This window comes from Phalacrocorax carbo, chromosome 19, assembly GCF_963921805.1.
Source record: "Phalacrocorax carbo chromosome 19, bPhaCar2.1, whole genome shotgun sequence".
Classification (NCBI taxonomy): Eukaryota; Metazoa; Chordata; class Aves; order Suliformes; family Phalacrocoracidae; genus Phalacrocorax; species Phalacrocorax carbo.
This window is the reverse complement of record NC_087531.1, coordinates 2793180-2819067: the sequence shown is the minus strand read 5'-3', so window position 1 is coordinate 2819067 and position 25888 is coordinate 2793180. Positions and strand designations below refer to the sequence as shown.

Sequence of the window (25888 nt, the reverse complement as noted above, 5' to 3'; positions counted from 1 at the left end):
GCTCCCCGGGGGCGGCACCGGGGCTCGCTCCCGCCTCCCCCGCCGCCACAGCGCCGTTAGAGGCCAGGCCGCGCCCCGGGGCGTCCCTCCGGCAGGCGGGGCCGGGGGCGGGCCGAGGCGAGCGGCGGGCGGGCGTGCGGGCCGCACGGCGGGTGGCGGTGCCCGCTGCCGCGGCGCCATGGAGCTGGCGGGAGCCCTGCAGCTCGGGGAGCTGGCGGCCGCCTTCGCCTCCCTGCCCGTTTTCCCGCTCTTCGACACGGCTTACTTCATCGTCTCCATCCTCTACCTCAAGTACGAGCATGGTGAGTGGGAACCGCGCGCCCTTCCCCGGCCCGGCTGAGGCGGGGGAACCGGCGGCCTCCTCGCAGCGGCCCCCGTCAGTCAGGGCCGGGGGCGGGCCGGGCGGGGCGGGGGGGCCGCGGTCTGAGGGGCCCCTTGGGGAACAGCGGTGACATTCGTGTCACGGCTTCTGAGCCATAAACCTGACATTATTTTCCCTTGTGCGTGAGCAGGTAACACCGCCCGCCCGCTCCGCGCTGCCGGCAGCCGCGGCGCCGTGTGCCTGACGGGATTCGGGGCTCAGAGCCTCGCTGCGGTGCTTTCCCAGAGCTTCTGACACGTGTGTTTAGATATACAGCAGAAAGAAACCCCGAGAACTAGTGACTCTGATTTTGGAGAATAATCGTGCTTTTTATTTAAGATTAGATTCCAACCACACGGAAGTATAGAAGTTCAGTCGCTTCTCTGCTGCTGTCCCAGGACCTAGTGTTGCGTTCCTGTCCAGCTGCTTGGCTTTGCTATTCTTGTGGCAATGCTCTCCCCCTATTTACATACAAAAATGCTATCAGTAAAACCCTGGGGTTTTTTCCCACCTTCCAGACCACGCAGTAATGCGTTCTCAGGCACCCTAACTGACCTTGCTTTGTTTGTTCTCCTGGGCTTATCTTGTAAAGATCGATAGATCTGCATCTTAGCTTTCACCTTCTGCGCTGTTGCAGTCTGACTGCGCCTTGGTCTTTTCTGAATGCCATCTTCTCTCCGTATTTTTGATGGTGTGTGCACTCTTTGTGCTCTGTTTTGGATGGTTTCAGTGTAACTGCCTGGTGACTGAGGAGAAAAAACCAACCCACTTTGGTATGACTTTTAAATCCTCCAGTTGTGAGATCTCTGTGCTGTACAATCTACATTCTGTTCTATTTAAGCTCCATGTAAACAGAAGTGCTGGGTTTTTGAGGCCCGATCACTTACAGCTGTCTCCCAGCATTAAGTCCTGAACAGAGCAGTTAACAGGCAACCCCTATGGAAATAGCTTTTAAAAATATGTAAGCCCAGTAATCCACTTGGACTGGATACGGCTGGGGTGTCCTTTTCACTAGAGTGCTACACTGCTTCATCCCACAGCTCCTAGGCTGAAGATCAGTGTCAGGACAGTAATGTTGTGTTTCCTCCTTGGAGACAGCATGGCTTCATGGAGCCAAAGGGAAAACAAGTGTTACTAAATTTAAGCCTCATACGAAACCTCAGGTTCCTATAGAACCAGCTTCGTATCATGGCTGCTGCAGCCGTCTCGCTGTGTTTTCAGCTGGTTCAAATGTCTCTGAGGATGGAAGAGTGTGAGCAGTCATAGCTTTACCATATGCTGATTCACTTACTGCTATTTAAGGTAGGCCCCTCTTAGTAATGGTGACATAACATTTTAGCATTCTCCCTTCTGACTGCCTATTACTGCCTTACTGAACAGAGCTTGGTATCTGAAACACTGCACAAAGAACTCTGGAGCAGCTTAAGGCCATGAAACATGTCTACGGAACTGATGTTCTGGAGAGACTTCCTCAAAGAAGTACAGAGGTGGATGAAAATGGCTAGAGGAATAAAAAAAAGGCAATAGAAGGTTGTGGGAGGAGACTGTAATGTATTACCAAATAATAAATACTTAATCATATTTTCAAAGGGCATTTCCAAACAAGTACAGCGGGAAGACTACTCAAATCCTCTTCTTTCAAATAAAGATTAAGAACTACTGTTCTATTTTTACAAGTTACCTTATGAATGAAAGAGCTGAACAGATTGTTCATGAATTCTAGAGGGGACCCAGGCTGAAGCAATGGAGAGAATGGTACTAGTATGCGTTTTATTTTTGGGCTGTAAAAATACATTGATTTCAAGGGAAAAATGTTCTTTCTGATTGCAGTAAGTGGCAGCAAATAGAGGAGATAAACTCTTAGCCAATTCATAAACTTCTAATGACTCTGTTCATTGAAACCTTCCAGGGGGCCTGCAACTACAATCGCATGTATAATTTCTTGACAATATCTGGTACTTGTTCAGGCTTCACAGAATCCACATTTTTGTAATTTGTTTTACAAGCCCTTTTCTTTGACTTATTTTGTTGGAGAATGTGCACCGCAAGCCTCTTTCTTAGAGGGTCTCAAAGTTTCTGCTTACTTGCTCCATCCGTCTTCTCATTTAGCATTTGCTTCACAGGAGCTGTGGAGATGTCTCGTAAGAGCCCTTTCGCCTCCTGGCTTTGTGCTATGCTCCACTGCTTTGGAAGTTACATACTTGCCGATCTGTTACTTGGAGAATCACCTATTGATTACTTCAGTAACAACTCCAGTGTCATCCTGGCCACAGCGGTCTGGTGAGTCTTCTGCACTTCACTCAATTTATTAAGCACGAGACACCGCCAGCTGTGTACAGAACCATCGGCGGGAAGGGAGGTTTGTGTGACACACGTGTATTATCTTGCTTGGATTAACTGGGGAAAGAAGAAGTGGGGTGAGGTAGTCTGTAAGTCTTTCGTGTTCCTAAATCTAGCTTCCAGTTCCTCTGAGCAGTTGCCTAATGCTCTGATTTTATGGGTTGGGTCCAGTCCAGTCCCATCGCCAGGCATTTCTATTCATAGCAGCCCCAGCTGAACCGTGGCCAAACCGCAAAGCAGCACGCGCTGCACGGATACCACGTATCGCAGAGGAGTGGCACACGCTGAAGATTCAGGGGCATTTTCTCTGTCATGTTAGTGAAATGTGCACAAATTAACCACATTTACTCCAAGTTTAATTTCCTCGGATGCGTATGGGTTGCATGTGCTTCTGCATGACAGAATCAGCGTCTCCTTCTCCCTGGCATAATTCTGGCTAACACCACAGCACTCCTAATTCTCTCTATACGTCCCGGGTCAGGGCAAACAAATGGGTCCTTAAACTCTTGGTGGTTTTGTTCCAGGTATTTGATATTCTTCTGTCCCATGAACCTCTTCTACAAGTGTGTTAGCTTTCTGCCTATGAAGCTCATCTTCGTGGCAATGAAGGAGGTGGTCAGAGTTCGCAAAATTGCGGCTGGGGTCCACCACGCTCATCACCGTTACCACCACGGCTGGTTCATTATGATGGCTACTGGATGGGTCAAAGGTGAAACATGAGATACTCCTAACACAGCAGGGAGGCACCCAGCCCTGTGGGGAGGGATGGGAGGATCTGTGAGTGAAGCTTAAGGTGACCGGATCACGCAGTGCCGAGCGGCAGGCTGGTCAGGGGATGTGGTCAGCTGGCTCCAATCAATCAAGTTCCCTGGAACACCGGTATTTATTCATGCTCGCAGAATGGTCATCAGCTGAGTCATCGTCTAACTTTAAGGGAGGCACGAAGAACTGGAGTCCCTGTTAAATATGGGTGTAGAATTCAGGGATTCTTTATTCTTTCTCCTGTGTTCTACTGTCCCTGGCCTCGCCTGTATCTTTTCAAGGCGGGTTCTATCAGTGTAGAAAGAGCCCAGTCAGTTTTCCTTTAGCTTTTGTTTGGAGCAAGATTTGAACACCAGTAAATGGAACTGAGGCAAAAACCCCTTCCCTGCATCAGGAAACACTTTACAGGAAGTCTAGAAAGCATTCGCCCTGCTCTGTTGTTTTAGGCTAACTTCTTTTAAATTTGGGAAGGATGTCATGAACCTTTTGTTCCCCTTAGGTTGTCCTCATCCCCTGGGGATCTAGAAGAGAGAGCAGAGCTCTCTTCTGGTGTGGCAGTTGTAGCTGTTCACTTTTACTGTTTCACAGGTTCTGGTGTTGCCTTGCTGTCTAACTTGGAGCAACTGCTGCGTGGGGTCTGGAAGCCAGAAACAAATGAAATTCTTCATATGTCCTTGTAAGTAGGTAGCCTGTAAATTCTCTATCAGACCAAAAATGGAATTTAAAGAGCCATTCAGGACTGGATGCAAACCTCCTAGAAAACTTCTTTATTTCTCTCCTAGCCCCACAAAGGCTAGCCTGTATGGCACAATCCTCTTCACTCTGCAACAAACCCACTGGCTCCCTATCTCTGAAGCCAACCTCATCTTCTTTTTCACCATGTTCATGATAGTTTGCAAGGTAAGTTGACAGCGGGTGTGCTGCTAAAAAATATACAGAACCAGAGAAAGGGCCCAGGCTTAAACTGGGGGTGTTCACCTTCCTAATCTGCTACTGAAGGCATTGGCTGTGGATACTGGGAAAGATCTGCTCAGGAGATTCCAGGCTAAATTCTCCATCATATAGGCAGTATGGTAGAAGATCCTTGTGATACAGCCTTGAGTCATGTAGCAGTAGGGACTTTCATCTGGGGTAAGGGGAACACTCCTCACTAGCTAGTATTTCATAGCTGGTGTACATGATCTTTAACCTAAGTGTTCACTGTTGCATGGCAGGTTTTCATGACGGCAACTCACTCTCACGCCTCACCTTTTGCCCCAGTGGAAAGCTTCGTCTGCCCGGTGTTCTTTGGCTCTGTTTCCAGTGGACACACGAGTCATCGTCATGATCAGCACGGGGCCTCCCATGAGGCATCCCATCCTCCGCCTCCTGCAAAGTCAAAAGAGGAGCTAAATGAAGGCACAAGGAAACGGAAAGCAAAAAAAGCTGAATAAAAAAGCAATCGCATGGTAAATAGGCCAAGGAAATTCTTCCAGAGCTGAGTCTTGGATCCACCTGTGACCTCCTTTATCCTCTAGCCCTCTCTCAGACTCCAGAGGAGAGGTGGAAGCCAAGACACTGCCAGGCGGGTCCCTGAATTTCATTTGTGCTCTCTGTGCTGCTCATATTTTCAGGGATTGGTAGATTTGTGCCAGGATGATAAGTGGGTGCCAGCTCCCAAGCTGTCAGCAATTATGATGCAGCACTTTCAACTGATGTAAAATCTTTCACTGTGTTTATTTATGAATGGAGGAAATGGTTTGTGCTCCCGCAACTCCTCTAAGTTCCTTTGAGTCTTCATTGACCTTTTTGATGTCCACCGAAACAACAAACTGTTTAGACACAATCAATGTGGAAACTGGATTTCATACTCGAGGAAATTAAATGGTCTTATATGAGCCTGATCTAATTTCTCCTAGCTCCCACATCTGCCATATCTCCAGTTAATGTGACATTCTACAGGCAATAAGGACACCGACGCTGGCGTCCTAGCCAAACTCCGTTCCTCTCACCCAAGTTCCCTCTGATTCTTAATGGATAGAACATTGTCACTTCCTTAACTAAGTCTGTGTTTGCAAGAGCTTTGAAGCTGTGAAATGCTCCGAGTGCTACATATTGGTACCGTTATTATTCTAAACCGTTGTGTAGCGTTGCTGCACGTTGTTAACAATAGCGTGTCCCACCTCAACCCTGATCGTATTTAACTAGGGAAGAAGCATGGTTCTGCTTTGTTTGTAATCCCGTGGGATACAAGAAGGGTGTGTGAGTGTAAATAAGTATTTATTACTATTTATTTATAATTGCCAGGGCACCAACTTCACGGACCTGAAACGGGCTTTTTTAAAATGTTGCATCTTTCTATAGAGAACTGGATACTTTGGAGTATGGTCCTAAGCCCACAGCTACATGCTGGTTTGTGCCTGAAGCAGTGACTTTGGTGTGCGGAAGGACAGCCTGAACACTCCTCCCTGGATGCAGGAAGGAACATTGCCTATATCCTTAAATTAAGATATAGAGGCTGAAGAAGCGGATTTCACACCAGCCGATTAAAACCACTGGAAAGGACTGATAAAAGCTCACAAGCTGAAGATATCGATTATCCTTTGTAGGTCCCTTTCAGCCAAACTACTGGTCTGTGAGAGCAGCTTGTGCCCGATGAGTGAAGAAGAATATGAAATGCCTTGCATGGCTCAGGGAGGAGTCTGTCAGTTCGTTCATGTTCTGCTTAGCAAATACTGGCTTTTAGACTAGTTTGAAGCTCTTCTTATAACTGATTTTGTTCTTAAAAGTCTCATCTTAAGCATCGCACCCAAAAGACCAGGTTCTGAGGTTTATGTAATCGCCAAGGGCTGGGATCACTGTGGTGAAAATGCCATGCGTGGGGCTGCGGCACGGGGCGTTCAGCTGAGCAGCACGTCACCATCCCTAGCAATAAGGTTTGCTGCCATCATCTTGCCACTGGGAATATGAATCGGAGGGTTTAAGAAAAGTGTTTTTATTTTTTTGTTTGTGAGTTCCTGTTCAAAATTGAAATAGACAGTTAATTAAAAATAATTTAAAAAAAAAAAAAAGTAATCTTGTCTACAACCAGATGAAAGGCAGTACAAAAGGGGCAAATGATTTGCGGGCTTAGGTTTTGACAGTGCCTTAATTTTGTGAGTTTCCCTCCCTGTCAGTAGAAAACTGGAGTTCTACCTGACAACTCAACGGTCTGGTTCTGCAGATGCTGGTCTATTGAAACCTGATGTCTCACTAGCATGCGCAAGACTAAATGTTTTACAAGATGTCTGATTCAAGGGGAATTTTGTTTTATAAAAGCTGTCAACAAATAAAAATTGTGAAGTGACTCTGATTGTCCGCTGGCACTTGAGGAACTATGCGTGTTTCTTTTACTCTCGTCGGTCTCAGAAGCCACACACTCCTTGATCTACTTAAAGTCTGCTTGGCCTGAGGACAAATGACACGAAGTGAAGAGAGAGCTCAAGCTTTGGTATGTCCTACAAGTACGTATGCCTGCGCACGTTATAAATGGAAATAACACGGTAAATGGTTGTAGCTTTTGTTGTTGTATTGTCGTCCAAGCGGACTTTCTGAGGTTTCGGGGAGGGAAATAAGGAAACGAACTCCCTTTGGTGTTAATACGAGTTAACTCTGCCTTTCCTTTTGTCTCTGTAAGAGGGAGGAGGACATTCACCTGGGACAAGTAAGCACACGCAGGCACGTACAACCACACCCACACAATTCTAGCATATTTACATGGAGTTTCAGTATTTCTATTTAAAACTGAAAAAAGTCAAGATGCTTTGAACAAGCATGAGTATTTATTGGGCCTGCTACTGTTAGCTGCTGCTTTCTAAGCGCCAGAGTCCTTGCTCTTCAAAGTCTTTTGGAGTAAGTCAAATCATAGCTGCTAACCAGGAACAGAGAGGAGAAATATTCCAAGGGATGTTAAAATTAAAGCTCTGTACGCCCTCGGAGTACTGTATCTGGAATGGGATTAGTACTGAGAAGACAACTGCCATAACGAAGAGTCACAGGTTTCATTTAGTGAAGCCTTTCATAGTGAGAGATATGGAACCTTTCTTGAATTTCCATGGCTCAGCACTGGTAGTCTTTAGTGCAATTCCAGAGAGGCGTCCTTCATCCCAAGAAGCAAAGATGGATCTTTCAAAAAGCAGCATATTTTAACCATTCCTGCAGGGACACAGGGTTCTACAGGGCTGCCGCTACACTTCTGGGAAGCCCTAATTTGCCTGTGCATACGCTTCTTCCTTAAGACTCTGCTCCAACCAGAATGAAAATGGTGCCTGGGCATTTCCTAGAGGGATGGATTAACTTGCTTCTGTGGCACAGAGGCGGGAGCGATGAGGAAAGCATGGCGCAGTTGATCGACCTGGCTCACTGAATGAGGACCTGCAGAGGGCTATTTATTTTCTGAAGGGTTTCACACACACACACCCCAAGATCTAACTCTTAAAATGTTATTAATCCTCCTTAATTTATCAGAGTGGTTGAGAATATAAGTTGCATTGGAGTGTGGGATTTAAAGTCTGATCCAACCAGTGGGAAAGAGGGTCAGTGCAAGCCTTATGCATATTAAAAAAAGCCTTCAGAAGAAAGCACTAGGATGTTTCCTGTGGCTCAACCATTCTCCTCTCCTGTGACATCCATTTCAGTGTTAGAACAAATTTTGCTCAGGACCTGGGTGGAACAATAAACAAGAGCAGGCGGATGAGAGTAGGTATTTTGAGTGCTTTGAAAAATCCTACAATGTCTCAAGAGTCCCACGCTGTGCTGGCTGTGCAGAGTATTCCCGGCTCCAAACTGCGGCAGCACAGGGTAGCAGAGAAACATGCCGGGGCTTAGACTTCCACAGGGCAGACGTCATTCCCTCCAAAGATGTTCTGATCTGATAACTCCTGATACTAACTCTAGTGACATGGAGTTATATTTAGCAATAGGTTTAATCCTCAAAGAGGCCCTGGTTGCCCGATGGAAAAAGCAACGTGTTTCAGTTGCTGCTCTCAGCATTTCTTGTTGATTGACAGGTTTCCTTTTTCTGGTACAGAGGGTGAGCCAAACCAAGTGTCCACAGCTTTTGCATTGTTGCAGATCAGCTTCGCAGACAGGGAAAGCTCTACAGCCCTTACTGTGTTTGTAGAAGAAACCACAAAACTTAGGATAGATTTACAGAAAATGTCAATAATTCTTCACAGAAGTGAAAAAAATGGGAGGCCAAAGGAAAGAATTTCTGTACTGAAGAGCTTCTGTGAGAAAGGGCAAAGCCAACCCACTAGAGCACCAAGCTAGAGCAACCATGCTCTTGTTTTCCCCTTTTCCTTTTACTTATTAATGACAGCATGTACATTCTTCCACGTTTCGCCCAAAGAATAACTAAATTAAATAATCCAGCTGAGTGGAAAGACCCAGAAGATAAAGATGGATGTTACCTTGGCCATCTCCTGAGCAACAGAGAAGCTGTTCCTTTTAACACTTGCCAGGTGATCAGCTGCCAAACGCCTGCTGCTTCTTCCTGCAGCCTATCTCCTGGGTGTACGGTGCTTTAAAGGTGTAAAGAGCTACATCAGGGCCGAGAGTGCCAGCCCAAATAGCACACAGGACACACAGAAGCATTAAAAATGACAGCTTTCTGCATTTCACAGTAGCACATCTTTATTCGGCCCCTTAGCTATAATTGTCTGCTTTACAGTTTTTGTGCTATTTTTTAAAGGACGTCACTGGTTACTGTAAGGCACAGGGCCGATGACTATATGGCAGGTGAGGCTGGTATAGCATGGCATCCCCTACAACCTTAGATACCCAGCTTTTTGCCACAGCAAGGGTTTTTTCTCTCAAGATACTTTAATTCTTTGCCAAAATAATGGGAAATCAGAATATACATCTATGAAAGATTTTCTAGAAAGCTCACAAAGACAGCTTGGATTTAGTATGAGCTTCTTCCGTCTCTGCTACGAAGACAGAATACTGACAAGGCAAACAACTAGCAATGGAGAAAATAATAGGCTGTTGATACCAAAGCTGAGACAGTCACTCCGCACACAGAGGGCTGAGATTTGCCTCATTAGGATACTCTTACTGCTGGTCCCAAGGAAATCTGGTTTGTCCCATCCGCAGTAAGGAAAGGCCAATTAAAGGGGTTTGGATTTCATCAGGCACCAACAGTGTGGTTCTTACTTGGTAAACACCCACAAAATTACCTCCCAGCTAAGAATTTAATCCTGCTCTCATGTGGTCTGTAAAGGCAGCAGTCTGTGAGCAAGCTGTTGGGGGATGATGGCTCGTGGAACAGACAGACGGTGAGAAAACAAGTTCCCTATCATGCCAGAGCCCACGCTGCCATCGTGACTCACAGTTGCTACTCACTTCAGCTCTGTGATGAAATTTCTGACAAAAAGGAGATGTCAGTAGCGCTCAGATCTACATTCATTAATATCTTTGAGTCCGGTCTCTCTTTTACACTTGTGCATTTGCATCTTCCACACATTAACCCGAGAAAAAGTACCATTTATAATATTTTCTAGCATGACTCTTATCTGTTTCCTTTATGTTCCAACAGAGAATTCGGGGAGGAAATGTTTTAGAGAGCTTGCAGATGTAACCTTTTAGGAAGAATCAGCGTGAGATAGTGTTTTCATCTTAGCTTTAGGGTACATGTAGGCTACAGACGTGGAATGCAGGAAAACAGGTCTGATATGTTTAGAGGCTTGAACGTTTTTATAGCCTGAGGAAATCCAGAATGGCCCTGGAGAAGATTTGGTTGGTCGCTTTTGTTTGGTTTTGATCTGCAAATTACAGAAAGCTCACCAGAAACCATAACACACATGCTGCATTCCTGCAGAAACCAAGCCGCTGCTTTTCCAATTATCCCAGCCCCTGACGCTTCTCAATCGAGCTGGCAGATCTTGACTTTCCAAAAAAAGAACTGCTGGTTGGGGACTTCTGGTCCCACTGCAACCAACTGCTCGAAGCAGTGAGCGAGCTAATTTTCTCTGTTAGTGACAAGAACTGGTGTAATCAGTAATAACGCCGGGTGTATGCAGTGTGAGATGCATAGAGCACGCCACACATGGCAGTGCCTCGAAGAACAGTCTAAAAATCCATGACTTTAGAGTCCTAATATTGGCTTAAATTAGATTTAGACGAATGTAGGCTAAACCCTAAGGTAGGCTCTCTGTAATGTTTGTCTCTTAAGGTAAGATGCTTCATCTCCCTGCCCGTTTGATTGATGATAGATTAGGATGTCGGTTAATCTCCTCCTATTTGGCTAGATGACTGTGGAGATTAATCAAATATTGTCTGCAAAAAAGGATCCCATAAATACAGATTACTAATTTTTCTTTAATTATTCCTCTGTATGCCAGAGGGACGGAGGGAGTACAGACAAGGAGAGACACCAGCCTCTTAAATCTCATTTCATGAAAGAAACAGAAAAACCACAGCAGCTGCTCTGGCTGATACTGGTTTTCACCGACACTCTCACTTCTGTTTCCAGGAAAAGGCAAAAAGCTACAGAAATTATAGATGATGGTCTCCTGTGAGAAAATGGGGAAGCAGAAAGTGGTTCTGAGTGAGTGTATCTGTTGGCACCATCTCTGTTTCCACAGGACATGGTGAAAGCAGCATTTCTTGTGAGATGGAGACACCTAGTCCGTTAGGGCCTCTGCTGAGATGGTTGCACCAGTTACTCTCTCTCCCTGTGCATTCCAAGGGCATTCGGACAAAGATGTTATTTTTCCACTTGTTCTCTGTTGACAGCTGCGGTTTCCTGCCTTTGAGCTTGTAAATTATCAAATTTTTCTTTCTACCTTTTCCCATATGCTGCTCACCTGGGGATGGTACTCCAGCCCAAACGTAGCCAAAAAGTAGTAAATATTCATCGTGCACAGTTTAAAAGCCTTTTAGTAAATTCACTCTTGCACAGCTTGAGGCAAAGCAAATAGTGACAGGGTGTAGGCACGCTCCCTGGGTATTAAGAAACCTACTTTAAATGGCTGAGGGGGCCTAAACCATAAATGATACTAGCACTGCTAGGGTTACCTGATGCTAAGATACACAGATGAGTATTTCTAAAATAGTCAGAGGCAGCGAACAAAGGGACCTCAGGTGTACAGCACCTGACAGGGAGGACATTTAGTGCCTTAGAAAGGGACCCTGGCGATTCTGGCCAAGTGACAAACACCGGTTGCTATAGAGATATCTGTCCTCTTCAAATACAGATGGATCGCTCCAGGATGCGGTGAAGTTCCACTGCATCTCAGTGCAGACAGTCAGCCATCGCCTACTCTTCCTGTCAAAGTAGCTGCAATTTTCCCAGGCCTTCCCTGAAAGAAGGATCGAGGCAGCCTTCTGGAGAGACACACCACTGACTGGTGTTCATTGCCATTAGTCATCTCCTCTAAGAGCAGGCTCTGCTGAGGAGAGCTCAGGGAGTCCAGAGAGCAGCATGAGCTTCAGTCCAGATACACGCTGGGATCTTCTCTGTGGGAAGATGGTTCCTCTTCCTTTCCAGCCCTCCAGCCTGGTCCAAATCTTCACCAGGTCATTTTTTTCAGGTAAGTGAGCTGAGAAGTCCTAAAGCTGCTGAATGCATCAGGCACCCTCTCTGCTAGAGTCTGCAAAGCATTAATGTGCTGAGACCACTGTGCTTAGCGAGAAGCTGTAAGCTTGCAGCTTCATTTCAAAGTCAAGATGCCTATGATCTGCTGCATTTTATAGACAGCTTTATTCTGTCACAACCCATTTGCGCTTAGAACACGTCAGAGATGGCAGAATTCGGCATTAGTTCAGGAACTAATTTGCAGTGAAGCCAAGTTCAGCCTAGGCACCAGCCTGCAAGAAGCGGCCGGTGCAGCGCAGCGCCTGTCTGCACACAACACAGCAAGGTTCACAGGCTTCCTCGAAACCCTGGGCAACACACGTTTGATTCCCAACCACCACTCTAACAGCAAGAAATATTTCTGAAGAACTTTTCTTCTTGGACAAGATCCAAATATTTCCCATTTCCTCTGCCTACTGGGACACAGTTGCCAGACTGAGCTCCTGAAGTGGTAACTGGCAGCGGGTCGCAATGACTCAGGTTTTCGGGAACTATAAAACTCAGTTTCCCCTTCTGAAAAGCAATTCACTCTGTCTCCATTTCTAAATAAGAAAACACAGGCTTAGATGGGCTCTCAATTCCAAAAAAAGTGCCTTCCAAAGAAAGAAAATGCTGCAGCATCTCCTCCAGTAGAGAATAATGTGATGCTGTTTGGACAGTGAGGTGTTTCCAGCCTAAGCAGAAGCATTTAAAGCATTTACAGGAACGGTTACAGCTGAGTTTCTGGAAGGAATGTGTGAGAAATGCAGATGATCTGGAATTAGCGGGCATACAAGGACACAGCTAGCGTTAAGAGTTTACCTACACCACCTGTCCAAGTTGCGGTAGGCCTCATGTATTTTCAGGGACAGTTTTGGGATGAAGGATGTGACATGTGATTGGATTTTCACCAAAAGACAGGGCTATAAGTTAAACCTGCTCTCTCACTGTGAAGTTCGGAATTCGTGAGGGCTGGAGTGTAAAGCGATAAAAGGATTTGCCGTAACTACCGCAACCTTGGTGAGAGCTAATGAATTATTCCAGGGGTATTACGCTTGCTCCCTGTTGGACAGAAGTGTAGACAGGATAATTCCTAACCCAAGGGAGCCCCTGCCTCATCTGACGCTGGCACAGGCTTCACTAGTGATCGCTTTTCACTTAGAACAGTCCCAAGGAAAGCTGCAGATACAGCCATTCCCCAAACTAATTTTAGCATTCCCTCTTGTACTACTTTATCACATGATGCCATGAATGTTTACATAATTTGGGGGAAAGACGATTCCAGTTCTGAAGAAATTATAATCTCGTACAATAAAACATATATAAGGAGAAAAATATCCTTTATATTCCCCATGTCTTTTAATTTTGCAGGTGTGAAAAGTATCCACAAATACGAGACCCGTGTATCAGTGAAGAGGAGAGGGTGCATGCGTGTGGGCGCTGTGAGTGAGCACTCGTGCTTGTGTTCGGGTGCGTGTATGTGCTCGTCTTTGCTCCTGCTTGCTTTGTCTTCTTGGCTTCTCTTAAATTTACCCAGTTCGTTGTTTAATTCAATTCAGTGAATATGTCACTTAAGGTGTCATAAAGATTTTTCTAGAAAGTGGTAATCTCTCTTGTAAAAAGCACAGCAGGGAAAGCGGCCATAAAAATTTCACAGACTTGACTCTGTATGAAAAGATTCCCTGTGGGTAGAATTGCCTTTTATTGTGGCTATTTATCACTGCTGAGATGGCCAACAGTGTGGCTGAATGGTCTTAAAATAGGATGGAGGATTTGCCAGAGCAAGATGTAAGAAATCTATTTTTCTGGATCAACGCTGCTGTATTGTATTCTGTACCTACGTAATGCAAAATTTCCAGATCCAGAGTTTTCTTATTAGCAAATAAAAACACAGTGTGACAAGCCAGTATAAAACCTTGAAAATGCACTCGCATTGGTAATGTTGTAATGTGGGCACAAACCTGCGGACACCTGGAAACCATGGTCTTACAAGACGTAACCACAACATCACCTATATGAAACTCAACACGCGTTAGATGATGGCAACACCAACTGCGTTTTCACTGTAGGGTCTAACATGACACACAGACGAAGTAAAAAACAACCAGCTCCAAATCCCTAACTTCTGGCGTGCTGCACAAATCCCACCATACAGACATGGCTACAGAAAGGGAGACCCTCCTGGAGAACGCATACCCAGAAGCGCAGGCCCTCTGTCAGAAGCACGGCCTGATGTTTGAGGTAAACCACTTCTCTCCTGTCTGTCCTGTCCAAAGGCCGTCAAAATATTTGGGATAGAGGAAAAAAACCAAAAATGCCCATAGGTTTTCCATCTCCTTAGAAGCCTCCTAGGAGTCAAACAGTGCTGTACCAATTTCCCAGAAGTTTGGCATTAGGTGTATTGGCACACTTCAGTTGTATGGATTTCAGTGCAGAGTCAGGTGCTGACCATCCTCCAGTGCCTGGACATCAGGGTTTACATAATTCTTTTGTTTCTACATTCATTTGGAAAAAAAGTTCATGACGTATAAATTCCACAGGATACACTTCAGGGGTAGTTGAACTAGTCCTAATTATACTAATTTGCACAGAACTTCTACCACAAAAAGGGCTATTGAAATGTTGGGGATCGTTACCTTCTACGATAGACTTCAAACGTTGCAGCAAATAACCTACAGTCTTGAGGTTCCTTGACCTGAAAATCTAAGTTGCTTACTTGGTCATCTATGCTCCAAATCCTTAAGTCTTTTACAGGAGAAATCCCTACCGAGAGGTTTTGAATATCTCAGTGTCTCTTGTAGAGTGCTGGTAATTAAAGTCGTGTACCACTAGTGTTCAGACTGATCTAAAAATTAAACATGACTGAATGACTTAATTTTCCCATGTTTTTATGATAGATTGACTGACTAAGAAACCTAAAAAAAAAAGATTTTGTGCAGGCAACTGACTTGAGGCGGGGTATTTCGGAGCTTGTAGACACAGATCACAGAAACACACAACTCTGGAGGAAACTGAAGCCTGTCGGAACCTGCCAGCTGGCCCCACCTTCACTGTTAGTGCACGCTTAGTCCCTATGGCTGCAGCGAGACATACAGTGCAGGCTACACGCACTCAGAAGGTCTGCCAGACAAGTAAGGTGGTTTTCAAAAGTAATTAGCCTGCCTGAGCAGCTTCACAAAGCAGCTAGTGATGGGGCTGAGGTGTAGTAACTGCCAGTAGTCCCTAAAAAACAAAAGGAGCCTAGGCAGGCACACACATATGGTCCAGCCCTGAACAGAGTCTCTCCAAAGCAGAAGATAACTGGGGTTGGGTGTGTTAACTAGCAGTTATAAGAGGCAGATGGAGACACACATAAGGCAAGGAGCTCTTGCTCTGAGCTTGCTTCCTGCCCAATACCTCAATATTGAGGAGATTTTCTCGGTAACTAAGGAATACAAATTCCCCATGCAAAGAACCAGAAATGAAAATGCCATAGCAACCACCAGGGACAGAGTGGGGTGTCACGCTGCCAGCTGATACTTGTTCCATGCTTCTGCCTCCCTCAAATCCCTCCGATCGCTCCTTTAACCACTGAACGCTCCCCACAGCAGCAGCCTGCAGCAGCTTCCTTGAAGCGCTTTGGTGACAGCCCTGAACAGAAACCTACACCCAGAATTTTAAGCCTTGCAGAAGGGGAAAGGAGGCTGAGACACCTGCAGAAGGGCCAGGTTGCTTCCTCGGTTCGTTTTGGTTTTAGACAGGGAGAAAGTTTTGCTGAACAAAGAGAATAAATACGCAGTCCCAGGGGACATAATTGAAGCCACAAGTAAATAAATAACCAATTAAGTATTTGTACAAGTTGTGCCTGATTTCCCTTGAGACGCTTCCACCAAGAGAGCCTCACCACAGCGTTACTGCACCACTAGCTCACCATCACTGAGCTCCCCGCAGCTCACACCTCTGTTGGCAGCACCATATCGCATACGCAGATGGCACTCAGGCAGTGTCTTCCTCACACTGGTTGTCAGTGTGTACCTAGAAATCTCAGCAGAGCCAGCCACAAAGGTTCGACTACTCCCTCTCCCCTGGACACACACCAGAAGGGCACTGCTCAAGGTTTACGCTGTGCGTTTGCACTTTGAGCTCATTCTGGTTGTTCCCAGACTGCATGGATCCTGGATGCTGACCGTTTTCAGGATCTCCCTCTTCCCCGGCCCAGCCTTCGGCCCTAATCAAAAAAGTCCCCCGGCTCAGTCCTGCTCCCTTACTTCTTCCCCACCCCAAAGCCAATCTCACGGCACCACTGGCCAAAGTTCCCAGACCAACTCTGCTCTGTGCTCCCACTGCCTCACTTCCATTGCTCTCCCTCCCTAGACACTGTAAAGGCCTGAGGAGCAGCTGCTGTAAAGCCCCTTCTCCCTGACCCTGGGACAGGCTGGGGCTCTGCCTGGCTGTCCCCGTCCGACACGGAAGCCACAAGGGCGCTGTGGTTACCAGCGGGTTTTCGGAGCAGCCCTCCCTGGCAATCCTAGGTGCTAAGGCAAGCAGCCAGCCCACATCCCAGCTGTCACTGCAGGAGCAGTGCCTGAACGCCAGACCTTTTTTGCCTGTTGCAGGGGCTCCTGGGGGACCACTGTGGGCACCAGGCTGTGCCTTGGCTCACTGCGGAGAAGGAATTTGAGGCTCTAACTCTGCAGCTGTCAGGGGACTTTGCCCAGCTCCTGACACAGTGGTACTGGCGGGATGAGAAGGCGCTGCCCACCTGCTTTGTGCTGCAGCCGGCTGACGGGGAGGCCTGGCATTGCCTGGAGAGACGCCTGGCACGTGGCAGCCCAGAAGGCAAAGCTGCTCAGCCCAGAGCAAAGGCACTGCTACCACAAATCAGGTGTGTTCTGGGAGGGCTGTAATGTCCTAAGCAGGGTTTCAGGAAGGCCAGCTGTTTGTTTCAAGACAACATCAGACTGTAAACAACAGGAAAGATGCAGGGAGGGAAGAGACCTGCTATCTGCCACACCCCGAATCCTGAGGAGGGAGGCTGGTGCTGACTAGCGAATTAATAACACCAGATCAAAATCGTTCTCTCCTTTTTCCCCGTCTCCCTGACCACATCCAGGAGTATGCCTAGCCCAGAGGACGTGGGGAATGCTGACCTGCAGCATCACGTGAAATACAGAAGGACCAAGGGGTGTCACATTAATATTGATGGTTGGCTTTTCCTGTGTTCTGTTCTGAAACTGAAGGCTCACACGCCCCTGTCTTCTTTTTTTTTTTTTTTGTAGCAATTGAGTGGGAGATTGGACAGGGTCTCCTCAATACCCAGGAGAGCAACCTGCGGGCTTTCGTATTCCTCAGAGAGGTTGAGGGTTCCAAGAGACAAATTGGGCAAGGGACAAACCGTGAGCTGAAAGATGACAGTGAAGCAAAACACCTGCTCAGCAACCTGAAAGCAAAAATTGCAAGCCATTATCCCAAAACCTCTGTCGTGGTTCAGCCCAGTCGGCAACTAAACACCACACAGCCGCTCGCTCACTCCCCCCACCCCTGTGGATTGCGGGAGAGAACTGGAAGAGCAAAAGCAAAAAAAAACTTGTGGGTTGAGATAAGAACAGTTTAATAATTAAAATAAAATAATAATTATTATGATAATAATAACAATAATGATAACATAATAAAAAGGAAAAGGGAAAAAGGGAAAAAACCAGAATCATAAATGATACAACTGCTCACCACCCACTGACCAATGCTGCCCGTCCCCGAGCCACGGTTGCTGCCTCCCTCCCCCGGCCAGCCCCTCCCAGGTAACATACTGGGCATGATGTTACATGATATGGAATATTCCTTTGGCCAGTTTGAATCTGCTCTCTTGGCTGTGCCCCCTCCCCTCCTGGCTTCTTGTGCCCCCGGCAGAGCATGGGAAGCTAGAAATGTCTTTGACTAGTACAAGCACTGCCCAGCAACAGCTAAAACATCCGTGTGCTATCAACATTGTTTTCATACTAAGTCCAAAGCACAGCACTGCACCAGCTGCAGTGAAGAAAATTAACTCTATCCCAGCTAAAACCATGACAACCTCAAAGTACACACACTGGCATACAGTAAAGACCCTGGGAACACTCGGCGCAAGGAGAATAGCAAATACCTGGAACAACTTTGTAAGCAGTTCACTGCTGTCACTGATCACCCAGTTTTAGAGATTCTTCGATGCCGAGGACAGATCAGCAAGGAGCCAGGGTGACTTCTGCAGGAGCCAGGCCACCGCACAGCTCTGTGCCTGAAGAACTGCAGATTTTTCTGTGGGAGGCAGAATTCACTGGATAACATCTTTCACCGTATAAGGCAGAACAATGGTAAAACCCACACAGCCATCATCCTTTACGGGCCACCAGACTGTGGAAAAACAACTGTGATGTGCAAACTATCCAAGCAGGTGCAACCTGTTTCAGGGCAAGACACCAGAGTTGTGATTCTGAAGGCTGTGGGGAGACCTTATTGTGGCCTTCCAGTACTTAAAGGGGGACTATAGGAAGGATGGGGGCAACTTCTTTAGCAAGGCCTGTTGTGACAGGACAAGGGGTGACAGTTTTAAACTAACGGAAGATAGATTTAGATGGGATGTAAGGAAAAACTTTTTTACAATGAGGGTGGTGAAACCCTGGAACAGGTTGCCCAGAGAGGTGGGAGATGTCCCATCCCTGGGAACATCCAAGGGCAGGTTGGACGGGGCTCTGAGCAATGTGATCTAGCTGAAGATGTCCCTGCTCACTGCAGGGGGTTGGACTAGATGGCCTCTAAAGGTCCCTCCCAACCCAAACGATTCTATGATTCTATTCTATGATTCCATGACTTGTTTGCTGGGGACATCCCAGCTCAGTTCTGCCATTCAAAGCCTGCTGAGGGACATTGGTCTCCAAGTGTGTTTAGCATTTGATTTTCCACCACCTCCAACCCAGATCAAACAAAGGATTTAGTCTTCTTCCTCAGTAAACTCCTCCTCACTGTCTCCCACTGTGGCATATAGACACCGGTGGTGTTCCTTGACTCTGTGGAGAGAGTACTTCCTGGTGATGGTGCTCACAGATTCCACTGGCTCCCTACAGATTGCCCTCCAAAGGTCCCCCTCATCGTTTCCATTTCTACAGCAGAGCCTGATACTCTGCTTTCCAACATGCCGTGCCTGAGGCTGAAGTGTACTTTGAAGTAGGACCCTTATCCTGTGAGGAAGGTGAGGAGATGCTAGAGATGCTCTTAGCATCAGACAGATGACAGCTAAGCCCAGGTCATCAGGCCTAAGATTCACCGCTGCCACTTTCCTTCAAGTAAAACTGTCCCGCGCCTTCCTCTTCTCCGCTGGGCACAACTATGCAGTGACATGGAGAGTGCCTGGCAGAACAGAAGGCAGATGGCTTCGCCCTTCTTTGCTTTGCACACAGGCACTCTTTGAGGGCAGAGAATGAGAAGCCAAACCTTTGAGTATGGGATGTTCCCATCCTGAGCTTTTGGGCACCCTGCCTAGGCTCCTCTCCATTCTTAAACTCTGTCAGTGCTGCGACTTTAGAAAAAAAACAGCTCTAGCTCCCCGTTCCAGTACATCTATTACTTTTTCCCTTCCCAGGCAACTTGTTGAAATGGTGCAGGGTCATTACGTATCAAAACAAGACCAAACCAAGAGGCATCTTCTCCTGGCAGATTTCTTCAAGGGGACTTGGGGCTGGGGAAAGGAAAGACCTCTTACATTGCCACACTTTAGCAGGACCTTGAATGCCGACAGGAAGGTGAGGAATATCAGGAGGCATTTCCATACCTGTAAGCTCTGGACCAGGACTCTCTGTCTCAGACTGCTGGGCAGGGTCTGAAATCAGAAGACAATGGAAATAACAGTAAATAACACTATTCAGTGATTTCAACAACGACAAAGACATATATACATTTTTAAACAGGTATCTCCAACTGTCGTGGTTTAGCCGGCAGCTCAGCCCCACACAGTCGCTCGCTCACTCCCCCACCAGTAGATGGGGGAGAGAATCAGAAGGGTAACGCTCGTGGGTTGGGATAAGAACAGTTTAATAATTAAAATTAAAAGAAACAACAATAGAAATGCAATGTAAAGGAGAACAACGAGAGGCGCAAAGCCCCGGGGGAGGGGGGAAGGGAGGGGAGAGGGGGAACGAACCGCCGGAACAAACTGCCCGCGCCGCAGCCGCTCGACGCCCGCCAGCCCAATGCCGCACTGCCCCCGCGCTGCCACTGCCCCCCCCCAATATACTGGTCATGGTGTGACATGGTATGGAATGAACCTGCCATTGGCCAGTCGGGGTCAGCCGCCCCCACCATGGCCCTGCCCCTCCCACCCCACCCCCCCCCGCCACGCGCCACGCGGCAGAGCGCGGGAAGCTGGAAAGGCAGCCGACCCCCACAGTGAGGAGAATTAACCCCTTCTCAGCCAAAACCAGCAGAGTCTCCACCCCTTATTCCATACCATTTACACCATGCCCAGGTCCCATATGATGCAATACAACCGTACCAACCACCACCCCTCCCCTCCCATCCTTTAACATAATACACAGACATCATTCCCTTAGTTCATGGACCTTCCCTGTAAAATGTCCATTAAAATGTCCATTGAGTTCACCCAGCCCATGACTCTGGGCTCCATCTGTTGTATCAGTCTTTCAGGGTGGGAGAGATGGTGTGTGGCGTTGGGTCGCTGCATACCGAGTCAGTCATCGTTCCCTCACTGCTGCACGGCTTGTTTCATAGTTGATCTTCCATGGGTTGGGAGGCTCGTACTCTGATATCATTGATACAACACAGAGGTGACACACAATATTATATAGCAGTTCGCATTGTGCCATTCAGTTCATTGACTGTTTTCGCCCAAAATCAAATCCCCCTGAGGCACACATCGGATTTCTCCATCCTCCCGCATCACCCACCAAGTGCACCCAGGTCCTCGAGCAAAAGCAATCCCACGAATGGGTTTGCCTTTGCCGGAGGCAGGAAGAACCCAGACTGTTTTGCCTAGCATAACTTTTGCATGCACTACAGGGACTCTATCCCCCTCCACAGTATGTAGGATTTCTGACTGGGCAGGGCCAGCTCGGTTGGCAGATCCCCTCGTGTTGACTAACCACGTGGCTTTGGCTAAATGTGTATCCCAGTGCTTGAATGTCCCACCCCCCCATTGCTCTCAGTGTAGTTTTTAACAGTCCATTGTACCGTTCAATTTTCCCAGAGGCTGGTGCGTGACAGGGGGTGTGACACACCCACTCAATGCTGTGCTCTTTGGCCCAGGTGTCTATGAGGCTATTTCGGAAATGAGTCCCGTTGCCTGACTCAATTCTCTCTGGGGTGCCATGTCGCCACAGGACTTGTTTCTCAAGACCCAGGACAGTGTTCCGGGCAGTGGCGTGGGGGACAGGAGATGTTTCCAGCCAGCCAGTCGTTGTTTCTACCATTGTAAGCACATGGCGCTTGCCTTGGCGGGTCTGTGGGAGTGTGATATAGCCAATGTGCCAGGCCTCCCCATATTTATATTTCAGCCATCGTCCCCCATACCACAGAGGCTTTACCCGCTTCGCTTGCTTGATTGCAGCGCATGTGTCACATTCGTGGATAACCTGCGCAATAACGTCCATGGTCAAGTCCACCCCTCGATCACGAGCCCACCTGTATGTTGCATCTCTCCCTTGATGGCCTGAGGTGTCATGGGCCCACCGAGCTAGAAATAGTTCACCCTTATGCTGCCAGTCCAGATCCACCTCAGCCACTTCAATCTTGGCAGCCTGATCTACCTGCTGGTTGTTCCGATGTTCTTCAGTGGCCCGACTCTTGGCGACGTGAGCATCCGCATGCCGTACCTTTACAACCAGGTTCTCTACCCGGGCAGCAATATCTTGCCACAGTGTGACAGCCCAGATGGGTTTGCCTCTGCGCTGCCAGTTGCTTTGCTTCCACTGCTGCAGCCAGCCCCACAGGGCATTTGCCACCATCCAGGAGTCAGTAGAGAGATAGAGCACTGGCCACTTTTCCCGTTCGGCAATGTCTAAGGCCAGCTGGATGGCCTTTACCTCTGCAAACTGGCTCGATTCACCTTCTCCTTCAGCAGTTTCTGCTACTTGTCGTGTAGGACTCCATACAGCAGCCTTCCATCTCCGGTGCTTTCCCACAAGGCGACAGGACCCATCAGTGAACAGGGCATATTGCTTCTCATCTTCTGGCAGTTTGTTATACAGTGGGGCTTCTTCAGCACGTGTCACCTCCTCCTCTGGTGATAATCCAAAATCTTTGCCTTCTGGCCAGTCCATGGTCACTTCCAAGATTCCTGGGCGACTGGGGTTTCCTACTCGAGCCCGCTGGGTGATCAGTGCAACCCATTTACTCCACATAGCATCAGTTGCATGGTGTGTAGAGGGGAGGTTTCCTTTGAACATCCAGCCCAGCACTGGCAGTCGGGGTGCCAGGAGCAACTGTGCCTCAGTACCAACCATTTCTGAAGCAGCTCGGACCCCTTCATATGCTGCCAATATCTCTTTTTCAGTTTGGACCCTCTGTATCCCCGACTCCAAAACCCTAGGGGTCGACCTCGGGTCTCCCCTGGTGCTTTCTGCCAGAGGCTCCAGGTAGGGCCATTCTCCCCAGCTGCCGTGTAGAGCACATTTTTTATATCTTGTCCTGCCCGGACTGGCCCAAGAGCTACTGCATGGACTATTTCTCGTTTAATCTGTTCAAAGGCTTGTCGTTGCTCAGGGCCCCATTTGAAATCATTCTTTTTCCGGGTCACTTGATAGAGAGGGCTTACGATCAGACTGTAGTGTGGAATATGCATTCTCCAAAAACCCACAATGCCCAAGAACGCTTGTGTTTCCTTTTTGCTAGTTGGTGGAGACATGGCTGCTATTTTGTTGATCACATCCATTGGAATCTGTCAACGACCATCTTGCCATTTGATTCCTAAGAACTGGATTTCTCGTGCGGGTCCCTTCACCTTACTTTGTTTTATGGCAAAACCAGCTTTCAGAAGGATTTGGACTATTTTCTCTCCTTTCTCAAAAACTTCTTCCGCTGTGTTGCCCCACACGATGATGTCATCAATGTATTGAAGGTGTTCTGGAGCTTCTCCCTGTTCCAGTACAGTCTGAATCAGTCCATGGCAAATGGTAGGACTGTGTTTCCACCCCTGGGGCAGTCGATTCCAGGTGTACTGGATCCCCCTCCATGTGAAAGCAAACTGTGGCCTGCACTCTGCTGCCAGAGGGATTGAGAAGAATGCATTAGCGATATCAGTTGTGGCATACCACTTGGCTGCCTTGGACTCCAGTTCGTATTGAAGTTCTAGCATGTCTGGCACAGCAGCACTCAACGGAGGAGTGACTTCATTCAGGCCACGATAGTCTACTGTTAGTCTCCGCTCTCCATTGGACTTCCGCACTGGCCATATGGGACTGTTAAAGGGTGAGTGGGTTTTACTGATGACTCCTTGGCTCCTCAGTTGGTGAATGAGTTTATGGATGGGGATCAGAGAGTCTCTGTTGGTGCGATATTGCCGCCGGTGCACTGTTGTGGTGGCGATTGGCACCTGTTGCTCCTTGACCTTCAGCAACCACACAACAGAAGGGTACTTTGAGAGACCAGGCAAGGTAGACAGCTGTTTAGTTTCCTCCATCTCCAAGGCAGCTACACCAAAAGCCCACCTGTACCCTTTTGGGTCCTTGAAATACCCTCTCCTGAGGTAGTCTATGCCAAGGATGCACGGAGCCTCGGGGCCGGTCACAATCGGGTGCTTCTGCCACTCATTCCCGGTTAGGCTCACTTCGGCCTCCAATACAGTTAGCGCTTGGGATCCCCCTGTCACTCCAGCAATGCTGATGGGTTCTGCCCCTTTCTAGTTTGATGGCATTAAGGTGCACTGTGCGCCGGTGTCCACTAAAGCTCTATACTCCTGTGGGTCGGACGTGCCAGGCCATCGGATCCACACAGTCCAGTAAGCCCAGTTATCCCTTTCCTCCACCCGGCTGGAGGCAGGGCCCCTCTAGCCCTGATCATGGCAGTCACAACTCACTTGCTGTAAATGTGAATCAGGAGTCCCTCTATTACACTTAGAAATAAAATCTGCGCTTCTACTCCTCTGTCTGGGGACTTGCTCACTGGAAACTGGAGCAGCAGCTTTCCTGGAAGAGCCTCCCTGAGTGCCTGTTCTTCCTTGCAGTTCATGTACTCGTGCCTGTAGGGTCGAAGTAGCTTGCCATCCCACCTCATCATGTCCTCTCCGTGGTCACGCAGGTAGAACCATAGGGTGGCCCGTGGTGTGTATCCCCTTCTTTGAGCCAAAGGACGCTTATTCCTAACAGCTGAGACACTGCTCTGTCGAGGTGGGGAGTAGGACAGATCATCTTTGAGTTGCTGGACCTCTTGGGATAGTTTCTCCACAGCAGAGACGAGCGAGGAAGAGAGTTGTGTCGTAATCCCGGAGTCTATCAATCACCTCTGCCACCGTTGGTGTCTCGTCACCTTTCCAGGACATCACTGCCAATGAGTTTGCATGCGAAGATGGTGCGCTCCGTACAAACTTGCGCCACATGGGTCGTGTGCACTCGGCTTCATCTGGATCTTTGGATGACCGTTGATCATCCAAGTCATCATAAATCACCTCAAACACAGCTAATTCCCTTAGATACTGGATGCCTTTCTCCATAGTTGTCCATTTTCCTGGGCGATATGTAACATCTTCTTTAAAGGGATACCTTTCCTTCACTCCGGGCAGGAGTCGCCTCCAGAGGCTGAGGGCTTGTGGTTTTTTTCCAATTGCTTTGTCAACGCCCCCTTCCCCAGAAAGGGATCCCAGTTGTTTGGCTTCTTTTCCCTCTAGTTCCAGGCTACTGGCCCCATTATCCCAGCATCGGAACAGCCAGGTGGCAATGTGCTCACCTCAACGACGGCTATAATCTTTTCGCATATCTCGCAACTGGCTTAAGGACAGGGATCGGGTGGTCTCTATTTCATTTATTACTTCTCCCTCCTCTCCCCGTGATGGCCCTGGTTCTTCATCATCCCGTTCTAAACGAGTTGATGTCCGCTTCCAATATTTCATCTTGTGTATGGGGGCAACTGATACTGGTACGGGTTTATTTTCTGAGCCAGCTCCGGTACTTGTTGTGGGGGTTTGAGTGGCTGCAGTGCCTGTTGTCAGGGCTGGATTGTCTACAGTGCCAGTCACTTTGCATTTCAATCCAGAGACATTCTCTTCCCCCTGGGGGCACTGAATACTGTTGAGCAGGGCTCTGTACGTGGGCCAGACCCCAGCATGTTGCAGTTATCTGTGTCTCTCTGGAGTTCCCAGCATAACAACATACTTTCTCCAAATATTCTACTAGTTTTTTAGGATTCTGCACTTGTTCGGGGGTGAAACTCCAAAACACTGGGGGTGCCCACTGCCCTAGGGATTTGCCCATGCTATCCCACATGCCCTGCCACTCGTAACTATCAAGCCTCGGGGCAGATTTCTGGGTGATATTCTTAAGTTGCTTAGTCAAAACCAAAACAACATGCCCAAAAACTAACAATAAGTGCACCTTAACCACCCAAGGATGTTCAAGATACAAAAACGTTGTTGTAACAAAGGCACAGACATCATAGAACAAAGTTGCAAAGGTACGATTCTGTATTTCCTCCATATAAAATCTCTCCGAGGAGGAGGTATAATTGCTAATTGCCTCAACAAGGTGGTATCCCAAGTACAGTAACGGTTTCAGCAAAAACCCCAAATACCAGATAAAGCTGAAAACGAATGTTTGTATAACAAATCTCGTAGGCAAAACATTACTAATCACAGCAGAACACAGCAGACTCAACAAACCATCACCGATCTTTAACAG

The 25888-nt window shown here is 47.8% G+C and overlaps 1 protein-coding gene and 1 long non-coding RNA gene across 7 annotated transcripts in view; one reads left to right on the top strand and one right to left on the bottom strand.

Moving 5' to 3' along the window:
• Window positions 1–64: 64 nt before the first annotated feature.
• On the top strand, window positions 65–6807 carry TMEM38A (transmembrane protein 38A). Its single transcript, XM_064469599.1, has 6 exons — window positions 65–302; window positions 2485–2641; window positions 3226–3410; window positions 4052–4139; window positions 4246–4363; window positions 4678–6807. The coding sequence occupies exons 1-6, from the start codon at window positions 179–181 to the stop codon at window positions 4894–4896; spliced, it is 891 nt and encodes a 296-aa protein (XP_064325669.1). The 5' UTR covers window positions 65–178; the 3' UTR covers window positions 4897–6807.
• Window positions 831–25888, bottom strand: part of LOC135316372 (uncharacterized) — a 33939-nt gene continuing 8881 nt past the window's right edge. The window contains exons 2-5 of one of the 6 annotated variants that reach the window (XR_010375739.1): window positions 19819–19866; window positions 18157–18308; window positions 4712–4831; window positions 831–1107 (exon numbers count right to left, since the gene is read on the bottom strand). This is a non-coding gene — a long non-coding RNA (uncharacterized LOC135316372). The other 5 variants (XR_010375736.1, XR_010375734.1, XR_010375740.1 and 2 more) reach the window with 5 other exon arrangements.

Excerpts from the sequence above, each read along its gene's own strand:
- TMEM38A (XM_064469599.1), top strand. The coding sequence starts at position 179 with ATGGAGCTGGCGGGAGCCCTGCAGCTCGGGGAGCTGGCGGCCGCCTTC. Across the intron at positions 2,642-3,225 it reads ATCCTGGCCACAGCGGTCTG|GTATTTGATATTCTTCTGTC; the intron begins GTGAGTCTTCTG and ends GTTTTGTTCCAG. Across the intron at positions 4,140-4,245 it reads GAAATTCTTCATATGTCCTT|CCCCACAAAGGCTAGCCTGT; the intron begins GTAAGTAGGTAG and ends TTTCTCTCCTAG.